At 45.4% G+C, this 12,418-nt stretch overlaps 1 protein-coding gene across 1 annotated transcript in view; it reads left to right on the top strand.

The window, feature by feature from the left end:
• The first annotated feature begins 2,135 nt into the window (after positions 1-2,135).
• CCDC34 (coiled-coil domain containing 34) overlaps positions 2,136-12,418 on the top strand; it is a 45,682-nt gene continuing 35,399 nt past the window's right edge. The window contains exon 1 of the mRNA XM_015425689.1: positions 2,136-2,473. Coding sequence (XP_015281175.1) covers positions 2,250-2,473 — 224 coding nt within the window. The 5' untranslated portion in view covers positions 2,136-2,249. The remainder of the gene's footprint in view (positions 2,474-12,418) is intronic.

Here is a 12,418-nt window from a genome sequence, read left to right as displayed (position 1 = left end):
TGAAATAAAATAGTTCAGGCTATTTTTTAATTATTATTTTCAATCTCTGCCAGGGGAAACCCTGAAGTAGCATTAAAACTCTTCCCAAATAAGCTCTTAGTTTTTCATTTCCGCAGGGTGCTTCGTATGCTAAGGATCTATTCAGATGGCAAGCTTGGTGTGTAACAAACCTCTCCGTGCATTATTCCACCTAACTCGTCTCTTACTCAATTTGGATTGGTTGCTTCAGCACTGAGATCATTCACACAGCAAGGGATTGTGACTAAAGCTATTATTGTGGGTGGTGTACCCAGTGGCTGAGGGGCTTGACTTAAGGAGATGGTGGTTCATATTGAAGCTATGAGAACAAGTTTGTGGTCACAATTAAATTCGGTTTCAAGCAACAAGAACTTCATGTTTCTTTAAAGAAAGTGTTTCTAGACCCTGGCAGTAACCCAAACAGGTGAAGCAGTAGTGTATCTTATAAGGTGTTAGCAGTGAGCCTGGGTGCTTGGGTCATTGACTTTCCACCTTGACTGGTTTGCCTGTGTTCACAATTTTGCTACAACTTTCAGCTTAGCTACCAGCCAAAAAGGAAACAACCATTTACAGCAGTTTTCCTTATCAATCAACCCTGCCCACAAACAAGCTCATTCTCTAGCTCCTGCCCTAGTGGTGTGTTTCACAACACACATTCGGCGTCAGAGGCATCACCTGTGAATTACAGTCTTAAACCAACAACAATGTCTTCCCACATTCTCTGCCGAGTCTGGTTTAGGCATTATTTCTAGTTGCATGATTATCAAGCAGTGTTGTGTTATAAATATTGCCTCACTTTAATTTAATGGGAGGGGGCTGGTTGGGGGGGGGTGATTATATATAGATATAGATATATAATTTGTGGAGGGGCAATCAGAGAGACACTGTCCAGGGCTCTCAGACTCCCAACCCTGAACCATCTGTGCAAGAACTGTTCCTTGGAAAGAGCTTTGCCAGGCCGCCCAGCTACTGGCAAAAGGGGGGGGGGGGGTGTAAGGTTGCCAAAGCCAGGTTGGGTGTTACAGGTGAGCCTAGGATAGGCACCCTGCCCTTTCCAAGAACATGTCTAGGGGAAATTCACCCAAGGCTTTTGGAGAACAGAGCATACAGTCTTTATTAAGGATGATCATTCTGATGCCAGCATGAACAGATCATGCAAGTACTCCCAACAAGATGCTGAGTCCTTCCTTTACAAGATAAAGTAGCTAAAAGGTCATGGTCTAGAATTTCGAAGACAATTCTATTCCCAATCATAATTCTCTCTCTGACCTCTGCTCAGAATACATTTTACATTCCAAAAAGAAAAAGCAAATCATGACACTCTTCCGAGAGATTATGTGGCACCAGTCCTTGACTTAGTGCTGCAAAGGGAATAGAGGTCAAAAAGAACAGATCCACAGTGACGGGAGCAAGGCATGAACACAACCTCTAAAATTCGGCCAACATAGGCTCATAAGACATATAAAATTCCTTAAATTGGGAAACTCCTGGAAATTTGGAGACAGAACCTGGGGAGTACAGGGACTGCAGTTGGGGTACAATGCCGCAGAGTCCACCCTCCAAAGCAAACATTTTCGACGTTTGGAGATGAGCTGTAATAGGAGGAGGGGGATCCCGGCCTCCCTAGAAAGAACGCAGAGGTCTCTAAGCAACTTCTTGCTTGCCCGTGGCTTCCTGGGGAATAAAAAAAGTTACTATTGTGACGACGTTGGCGTCATTGTTGGGGTCATTTGATCAGTAACAATGGGAGGGGGGGAGGGGGGGAGGGGAGAATGGGAAACAAAGGGTTAGGAGGCTGGCTGGAAAACACGAAAGGGAGAACGGAGGAGCTTCTCGGAGAACACTCGCTGCCTTGGAGACACAGCCAACGTGAGGTGCGAAGCGCCGAGGCCGGCGGTGGGGCAGTAGGCCGGAGGCGTCCTCGTTGCCATGGCGCCCACTGCACTTGGTGATTGGCGGAGGCGGCTGGGCCGCGGGGACGGCTGGGAACCGACCAAGCGCTGCGGCTTTCAAAGCGGCGGCCTCAGGTACAGCAAACGGTCGCTCTCCTCCTCTCTCTCCTTTGAGCCGTTAGCGGGGGCGGGGCCGCTGTGAGTGGGCGGAGCGAGCGAGGCGAGCGGAGGGAGCATGCCCCTTGGTCCGGGGAGGGGTCGAGGGGCGCGGGAAGGTGGCCTTGAGAAACGGCCGCGGCTCATCCTCTGGTTCCCTCTTCGCAGATCTTTGTCGCCACCATGCCCATTTCCGTGCCCCCGAAGAGCAGGCGGGGAGCAGCTTGTTCCATCCCACCCTCTCCTGCTAGCTCCGAAGATGAGGGGGCCGGGCAGTCTTCTACTTCCTCCCTGCTCTCCCAAAGTTTCCATCAAAGTTTCCCAAGATTACACCGCAAGGAGCAAGAGGAAGATGCAACATCAGCTAGCGGGGGAATGAGCATCTCTCAGAGGAGCAAACACCATAGGTAATGTGGCTGCCCCGCCCCCCTTAATCCCAGTTCTTTCTTTCGCCTTTCAAGCTACCCTAAATCCGGCTAGCTGTGGAGGCGTGTTGGGGAGCAACTGAAACGAAGGGGCTAAGAGTTGATCGGATTTCTAGATGGAAAGCATTCTGTAGATATGCTACTTCTAGTGAGTAGTAGTACAGAATACAGAGCAGAAGTACAGAAGTAGCACAGGCCGTGAGCAATGTTCCCTCTAAGCTGTGGAGTCTTGTGAGCAAAAATTCTACTTTGTGAGCTACTGGCATTAAAGTTGTGAGCAAGTGATTTGGCTGCTGCATAGATTAGTTTTCTCTGGAGCCATCTTTCCTGAGCGAAGACAAAAATATGTGAGCCAGAGGCTAAAAAACTGTGAGCTAGCTCACACAAGCTCAGCTTAGAGGGAACAGTGGCCGTGAGAATGTGTAACCTGTTTTAGGAGCAGCAAGCTCTGTGAATCTCCTTCCCTCCCATGTGTGTGCTGTATTGGGAGCTGCAGACGTACCATACTATGTAGTAGGTAGAATGGCATTACTTTGAGCTTGATTTGTAGAACAGAATTTCTCAAAATGTTGGTTCCATATTGGGACCTAAGAGACTCCAGTGAAACCACACGATCAAGTTGGATTATCCCTTCATGTTTTGTACAAGAGTATAGAAGAATGAATACCAAATACACATACGTCTTACAACGTGTAAAACGGGTCCCCAACTTTTTGAGCCTGCAGTTACCTTGGAATTCTGACACAGCGTGGTGGTCACTGCCACTAAACAGCTGGTGCAGAACAGCAGCCACAAAATGGCTACCATGGCTTACCTTCAGTCCCAGAGTGAAGATCCTTGTACTGGGATGGCAGCTGCTGCCGAACATTTTTTTATAAAACCATACAGCCAATAAAATCCCCAGTGGCCCATCAGAAACCTTGTGTTGCACAAGCCCCCACCTGGCCCTGCCACTTCCTAAAAACATTTGGTGTGTGCCAGGAAGGGTGTCTGTGGGTGCTGTGACACCCACAAGCACTACATTGGGGTTCCTTTATGGAAGGGTTGCTCAAGTATGGTAATGGGAAGATTTTTGGTTTCCTTTGTTTTAAAAGAACACTGGTTGAACTTTACCATTGTACCAACGTATGCACTTCACACTTGTCAAGGCAGTTCTGTACATGAATGTCATGCATCTAATTCTGCACTTGACCTCAGAATGTAGGTCTAACAGAACACTTGGACAATGGCGTCATGTACAGATAGGGGAGATGCAGAAAGTTGGGGTTGTTGAAGAAAAATGAGATGGTAAAATAAAATGCTGAACCCTTATGAGATCACCTCACAAGATCTTGACAGCCATTTCTGATTGCCTAGACAACTGCAGACATCAGTGATGTGGTTTAGGGTTGCCTAGGCAATCCAAAATGGTGACCACAGTTTCATTTTGAAACTAGAAATGAATGGGGGAAAGAAATAGTGGGTGGGCAGGAAAGGCGAGATAGAAGATCAGTATGGACAATGGAAAGAAGAGAAAGAGGAAAAGCCACTGGGGCTGCCAGGTGAAGTGAAGAAAGGATGGGAGGGAAAGTGGCATATCATGGGGAAATTGAGAAAGGTAGGTGGGAAGGAAAGCAGGGCAAGGGGAGAAGGTGTGGGGGCTGTAAGGGGGAGGAAATATGAGGGCAGTGTAGGGATCAGCAGGGAGATTCTCCCTTGTCATGAGTCCCTGATTTTTTATATCTAAGTGCAAACAGTAATGTGTAATATGCGTTGGTCTTGAACCCCAACCCTACTGCATGGCTCTAGATATTATTTAATGTAATGTATATCATGGGTCTCTTGTTGGATAACAAGGCAAGAATTAAGCATTTGTTACACTAAAAAGCACTATGTAAATATATAGTAACATTTGATGTTAGGTTTATTGATTTTAACCAATAAAATATATTAAAGAGCAATATATGTCGAAAAGCAATAATATATTGGGCTAATTTTGTTAATTTTGCTAACATTGATATTTGTAAGGATTTTTGTTAGACCATAGCAAGCATAGATTACTGGCAAAATCGTTAGTACTGAGCGCGTAGCATGGTATAGTGCTTAGTGTCAGACCAAGTTTGAATTTTCACTCTACCATAGAAGGTTGCTAGGTGAACTTGGGCTCATCACTCTGTCTCAGCCCAACCAGTTTCACAATGTTGTTAGTTGCTTTGAGTCTTCATTGGTTAGAAATTCAGGATACATATCTAAAATACTAAATCCTGGGTAATGAAATTGGTGTACTTGGCACCTAATAGATTGCGTTTTGCCATCAAAAGTACTTGTAGAAATTGTCAATAACTAAAAAGCACATTTTGAGGTGTGTTATGTTTAATTTGAATATTTTATTGTATTTGGGGAGATACTAGAGAGTTACATCATTCTGTTTGTGGTCTCTGCTCATTTACTCAAAAGTAATCTTTAGTGACATAATTTGTAAATAGATCAAGATGGGTAGCCATTCCCATAGCTAAACTTTTTTCTCAGGGGAGTCAATGTTTTTCTCGGGGGGCCGGCCATTATATGTCTATGCGGTATTGCCATGCATGCTCATACTTCTAAATAACAACTAAATAATAAATACAATAAATAATAATACTTGCATTAAAGTTGTGAGCGAGCAATTTGACTGCTGCATAAATTAGTTTGCTCTGGAGCCATTCCTCCTGAGCGAAGACAAAAATGGGTGAGCCAGAGGCTAAAAAACAGAGCTAGCTTACACTAACCCAGCTTAGAGGGAACACTGGCGGGGACTCAAGCTCCGCTCCTCTTTCTGTTTGTCCCCTCGTCCTGCTGGGTGTGTTTCCAGGGGGCCTTCTTTGGCACAAGGGGGTCCCATCGAAATGGAGGGGGGAAGGCAGCCATCGCGACCCCTTGGCTGGGACTCGGGGGGGGGGGGCCTAAGGAGCAGCGTGAGAAAGAAGAAGCTGCTGGAGTTGGCCTGATTTTCTCCCCTTTTTTTTTTGGTCCGGGGGGGGGGGGGGGGGGGGGGGGGTCTAAGGAGCAGCATGAGAAAGAAGAAGCTGCTGGAGTTGGACTGATTTTCTCCTCTCCGTCTTTCTGCTGCTCCGGCGGTGTTCTGGGGCTCTTCTACCCAGCAACAGCCAAGTCAGCACCCGAGACCTTTTCTCATTGGCTGCCTTGGCCCCGTCCTCTTCCACCCCCCCTCCAAAGGGGCAGGACTGGGCTCCGACTCTGGCACCTCTGCCTGGCCCCTGCTGTTGCTCCCATAGCTGCCTGGACGTCCCTCCGCACTGGACTTTTTCTGCCTCGGCGAAGGCAGCAGGAATGGGGGGCTTGGCGGGGGGGCCTGTGGCTCCTGCTGCCCCTCCTGAGTGGGCTCCTGGTGATAGGTAAGCCCACCCCACCCAGGGGGAGGGGCCCGTAAAAACCACAGGGGGGTGGGCCCCATGGTAGCTACTGGACTCAAACTTTGTTCTAGTGTTTGATCTTGAACACATTATTTGGGTACTTTGGAAATAGTGGTCAATACAGTGCCAGTTACTATGCAGGGGTAGTCATTTATTTTTATTTATTCATTAAATTTGTGAATCACCCAGTCCCTGCTACTACAGGGATCTGGGCAATGTACAACATGATAAAATATGATTTTTATGATTAAAACATAAAAAGATAAATGGAACTAGGACCACAAATCTAAAAGAGTCAGATGGCAGATTTTAATTGTTTAATTAATGCATATGTTTACACTTTTTTCTTAAACCTGTAAATTGTAGAGTTTTTAAAAATAAATCCCTAGTGCTGAATGCACTGGCTGTTTCAAAAAGAGCCTAGTGACTTTCAGTTACTATTTGATTTTGAACTACTAGGCGATGGTTCCCTGACGTGGTGCCCGTGGGTGCCATGGCACTCACCAACATCTTTCCTGGCGCCCACTGAGCATTTTTTAAAAGTGGGCAGGGCCAAGTAGGGCTTTTGCCCTTTAAGTGTTCTGATTGGCCACAGGAAATTGGATTGCCTGGGCAGATTCTTTAAAATGCTGCTCTGGCAACAGCTGCTGCCACAGAACAAGGATCTTCACTGTGTGACTGAAGGTAAGTGTTGGCAGGCATTTTGTGGCTCTGCCTGCCATGCTGTATCAGAATTCTAAAGGTGTCTGCACACTCAAAAAAGTAGGGGATCCTTGTACTAGGCAGTGCAGCATATTGAAACCAGGACCTTCCTTGCTGTGCCACAGAGCCCCCAACTATAAGTTACCCAAGTGTTTGTGTGCATATAATTTTCTATAGGAATCAGTTTATTTTATACTTACATACATGGATTTCAGAATTATATGCTTATTATAGCACATCATAACTGATTTTTTTGAATTCTGGCCTTAAATGTGTCTCATTTTGGTTGAAAATTCTGTTCCACTGTCTCTCAGCAGAGTATTGAAAAATAGGAAAACTTAGAGTGAAAATATTTGTTAATCTTTTTCCAACAAGATTTTTTTTTTTTTACCAAAAGCAGCATGTGTCAGTGGGATAGGGCAAGGTGAGGGGTTGTTTAATCATTTGGGCTATTTCTCCACACAGTATCCCCTTCCTAGGTACCTTTCCCCTTGTGTGGGAAAAGGTATAAATGCCTGTGTGTTTTCTCTCTGTAGAACAAAAGCATTTTGATATTTGGGGAGGAAGCATTTAGGTTTGCACACATAGCTTGAAGGGAAAGGTTTAAACATGCCTCCACAGTTCCATCAATCTCAACTCCTGGCTCCTGCATCTGCTTTTCATTTAAAACAGGTTAAGAGGGAAAGTCATGGAACTTGTCAGTCATTGTGCAATTTGGCTCTTAAATTCCAAGGAGCATGAAAATGGTTTGGCAACTTGTAGAATTTACTGCCAGGTAGGCTGAGGAAAAAAGTTATGTTCACACAGGGTTTTGGAACATGGCCAAGTAGTAAAATTTCAACTTAATATTGTTGAATTATATCTTTAACTAAAGGAATGATAATAACTTCCTGAAAAAGACTGGAAAATAGATTTGATTCTTACACAGTATCATCACATTTGAACATTAGACCTACATAGAGCTGAAGAAAAGCGTCATCAATATATGTAATTTTCAACATGGCCACGTCTGCGTAGATTAAATCTGGAAACTGGAGCAATAAATGGACAAGAATGGTCTTTCTACCCATCTGAAAAAAGCCTCAGGTTTTCAGAAAAGTCTGAAAACTAAAAAAAACCCCACAAAACCTTGGAGGGTTAACGCCCCCCAGTAACAGAAACAGCACCTGTAGTTTTAAGAAACGAATGCTCTCAGTGGCCATTGCTGGGCAACTATGACAGTATAGCCAGCCATCAGGCATTTGTTTCTGTCAGTAAAGGTAAGGGAGAGGGGGCAGGGCCCTTTCCAGGGCTGAGAGGATTCATTTCAGCAGGTCCACCAGCAACTACAGGGCAACTTGCTACCAGGTGACCTGAATGATTCACCCGGGTCTGGCTGCTAGCTACTGTTCAACAGCAGACACCCCACAAAGCCAGTGTGGTATAGTGGTTAGAGTTTCAGAGTGGATCTGGGAGACCCATGTTCAAATGACCACTCTGCCATGGAAGCCCACTATGTGACCTTGGGCCAATTACACACTATTAGCTTAACTTACCTTATGGGGCTTTTGTGAGGACAAAATGAAGGAGAGGAGAATGGTGTAAGCTGCCTTGAGTCTCCATTGTGGAAAAAAGTGGGGTATAAATGAAGTAAATCTATAGATATAAAAAAAGTCCCCTCACCGTAAAATAAACACCCAGACCAAACCCCTGGATCTAGAAACATGAAATTCGGGGAGAGCACTTCCTACCATGACGTGGATTCTCACTAAGAAGGGATTTTTAGAAATTCAACCCCTAAGGGGGTCAAAAGGAGTAAAATGTGGTCCCCCCCATTCCTTCCTATGTGGCTGCCAGGCTGCTGCCTCCTTGCACTCCCCACTCTCTGATTCGTCAGCTGCAGAGCTCAGTGTTCTGAGGTTAAAAAAAACACAACAGTCACAGGAGACTGCAGAGAGCTAACGACAGTTGAGGAAATCAGTAATGGCCAACCACCTGAGAGGTGAAGCAGTATTAAGGCTCTCCCATGGCTTCAAACATGCTCTCTTTACCGCCTACACCTGACATGCGGCTGTCAGGTGCAGCAGTGGGTGCAGGGTGCTTAAAGCCATCAGGGAGCCTGCCCCAGCAGTAACGCCTTAGATATCCTGCTGGCTCAGCCTCCACAATGGCTTGCAACACCCCTCCCCCTCCTACACTGGACAGGCAGTTGTCTGTCAGGTGTAGGAGAGGGGGTGGGATGCTTACAGCCGTCGGAGGCTTGCTCAGCAGGATTGCCTTAGCGCTGCTGCTGGACCAGCTTCCCCGATGCCTTTAAACACACTCCCCCCAACAGCAGACAGGTGGGTGTCAGGTGTAGGAACAGGGCCAGGGTACTTTAATCCATCAGGGAGGCCACCCAAGCAGAAACACCTTAGCAATGCTGCTGGGCCAGCCTCCCCAAAGGCTTTAGACACACTCCCACCCACCTGTCCACCAAATGACAGGCAGTTGTCTCTCAGGAGCAGGGGCAGAGCATTGAAAGCAATCGGGGAGGCTGCTCAAGCAGCATTGCCTTAGCAATCCTGCTGGTGCAGCCTCCCCAATGCCTTCAGACGCGCCCTCCTACACCTGACAGAAAACCGCCTGTCAAGGGTTGGGGCGCATAGTCCTTAAAGCCGTCGGGGAGGCTTGCTCAGCAGGATTGCCTTAGCGCTGCTGCTGGCCCAGCCTCTCTGATGCCTTTAAACACAATCCCCCCCTTATACCAGACAAGCAGGTGTTTGTCAGGTGTAGGAGCAGGGCCAGGGTACTTTAATCCATCAGGGAGGCTGCCCCAGCAGGATCACCTATGACCAACAACAAGTCCCAAGACTTAACAGACAAGCAGAGTTCCCTTTAAGCTGAGTTAGTGTGAGCTAGCTCAAAGTTTTTTAGCCTCCAGCTCACAGATTTTTGATTTAGCTCAGGAACGATGGCTCCAGAGCAAACTAATTTATGCAGTACCCAAATCGCTTGCTCACAACTTTAATGCCAGTAGCTCACAAAGTAGAATTTTTGCTTACAAGACTCCACATCTTAGAGGGAGCATTGCAGATGACTGCTTCTCACATGGACAGTTCTATGTGGCCATCTCCAGAGTGAGTTTACCAAGCAGTTTGGTAATCCTAGCACCTGAGGGCAGAACCACCAATGTGGTCTACAGAGAGGTCCTTCAGTAGAGGAAAAAAACCCCAACGTATGTCTCACTTCATTTTTTACACTACAGTCTTCTCCATTAGAATTCCTACAACAAATGTTACATTTCAAACTTCAGACCATCAGTATTATAACTGGATTTACGGAACTTAAATACCGTAGCGAAGCACGGGTATCAGGCTAGTAAATAATAAATATAGCTGAAGGTGGAGGAACAGATAAAAACTAGGTAGGCTGGCTGGTGGGAAGGAAGCAGGAAAAATGAGAGGCTGTGGAGGCTGCCAGTGAAGGTGGTGGGAAGATGAGATGACACCCACAAGCCCTTGCAGGCAGTTGGTTATCTTTTCTGAATTCTAAACAACAATTGTCTAATGAGGCATCCGTGGTTTTTTCAGTCTGCTATATGATGCTGCCTTATACTGAATCAGACCATTGGTCTTTTCTAACAAGCAAACTATTCTGCGTATGCAGAGCTGCAATGATAGAATTTCAACAACATTATTGTGTTTATTGATTTCGATAACTACAGTTGGTCAAGTAATCTTATCTGTAGCCATTATTCTACTGTTGATGGGTGTGGTTAACGTCTAGATTGTTTATTGGAAAATATGACAGTGTGTCTACTTCTTGTTGACATTTCTCCTTTCTGAAGTGTAGAAACCTTGTAAGTAGAACACATAGTGTCTTGTGCCAGAAGTGTTTTGAATACTATAATGAATTATTGAAATCTAAGAACAGAATCTACACAATTGTAGTTAATTTAGAGAATGTGGTCTTGGGATATTTTAAAACTAGAATCATTGTGTGACCAATTTAGGAGTGTTCTCAGTGCTGGCAGTTTTTGTCAAGTAGTTGGTAGTTTCATAACCCAGCGCCTCCAAGAGACCTTTTACTTTAAAAAAAAATCTGCATTTTTAAAGTCAGTTTCAGCCTTGTAGCCAGGAATTTTGGGGGGAGGGGGCGCCGGGGGAACTAATTAAATTAAATGGAATTAGTTTGAACCAAACCAAATTCACAATCTGGAAAGACATTAAAAGCAAATTTAAAAAGAGCACCAGCAGAAGTCAAACTATGGTCTCAAAATGAAGTACAAACTTGCTTCTTTCCAATCATTTATTTTCCTTTTTCATTAAACATAATATACAGTACAAATATCATCAAAATGCTCTTGGAGTCTTATCCACACTGTTCTATCCATTCATATAAACGCTTCCATCTTTCCTCAAACACTTTTTCGTCTTTTCCTTGAAGGGTTAAACTTAACTTGTCCATTTCTGCCATTTCTAATAATCGACACACTAAATCTTCTTTCCTCGGGATATAATCCTGTTTCCAAAACTTAGCTAACAAAATTCTAGCAGTAGTAAGTATTATGACTATCATATATTTGTTTTTCCACCTGTAGGTCTCTGGTAGCATATTTAACAACACCGTTCCCGGAGATAGCTCAATTTTAATATTTGTTATTTTCAGGATTATTTTCTGTATCATTTTCCAAAATTCCTGCACCTTTGGGCACCTCCACCACATATGAATGAAGGTACCCACATTATTATCACACTTCCAGCAGTTCTTAGGAAATGTTGGATTGCACTTAGCTATCTTATCTGGCGACCAGTACCATCTGTGATAAATCTTGTATATATTTTCCTTATAATTGGTGCTTCTCATAAACTTAATCGACTTCCATGTTTTCCTCCAGCCCTCTATATCTATTGCTGGAGGGCTAGGGCAATAGAAATAGAATACAAACTTGCTTCTTCACTGCAATCTTTATAAGTCCGCCAAAGAGGTGTTTGTGAGTAATGGTACACATATACGTGATCTCCTCCCCCTCCTTTCCTCCTTGTACTTGGGGCTCCAGGATTTCCTCCCATTTGCTCTAGGTTCTCTCATCACCAACAGTAACATCCAGGGAGGGTTTAAATCCAAAGCAAGTTTTCTCCTGAGTCTAGAAAATCAAAAGCATGCAGCAGCTTTGAGCAGGGAGAAGAGAATGCAGCAACGCCAAGCTTCATGGCCCAGAGTATGCAGATGGCGGGAGCGGAAGTAGCACCGCTCGCCCCAACCGGAAGAAAAAGAAGAGGGGGAGGGTGGCCACCGCTTGCGCCCTCGATCTGTCTTCCTACTGAGAGAGGCCAGGCCAGGGCTGAGCAATGCCAGTGACTGCCGCTTCTCCTAAGGTGGCTGATTCTTCTTTCCTTGGGCAGCAGCAACAGCCTCTCAATAGGCCCTGTAGTGGATACCGATGGGATACCACCCACAGCGGTTCCCCCTTTGAGCCAAATGTGCCCAAGGTGACATGTCCTTCAGCCTCAGCAGAGGCTCCCCCAGCAGCAGCCTCCTCCTCCTCTGCACGCCAGCCCGGGGGGGGGGCACTACAGATGTGATGGGAGCACCGCTCCGTGAGTCCTACCACTTGCTGCAGCCCTTGTCAGTCTACGTTCCAGGCTCAGCAGAACTTTATCCATAACCTGCAAAAATATAAAAGGAAGCCGTACTAGAATGTACAAGGGTGTGCTTGTACATTCCATTGATTCAAAGTACTAAATAAAGGAAACAACAAATCAAGATGTTGATAAAACAGTTAGTTGCTTCTGTCCCACACATTACAAGAACTACAGTCGCATATCTTCTTTGCTTTGCTGAAGTAATAGATTTGCTTTATGTTAGGCAA

Source organism: Gekko japonicus, unplaced genomic scaffold, assembly GCF_001447785.1.
Source record: "Gekko japonicus isolate JY-2015 unplaced genomic scaffold, Gekko_japonicus_V1.1 scaffold1316, whole genome shotgun sequence".
In the NCBI taxonomy this organism is placed as follows: domain Eukaryota; kingdom Metazoa; phylum Chordata; class Lepidosauria; order Squamata; family Gekkonidae; genus Gekko; species Gekko japonicus.
The sequence above is the reverse complement of the archived record's forward strand: the minus strand, read 5'-3'. Positions and strand labels throughout refer to the sequence as shown.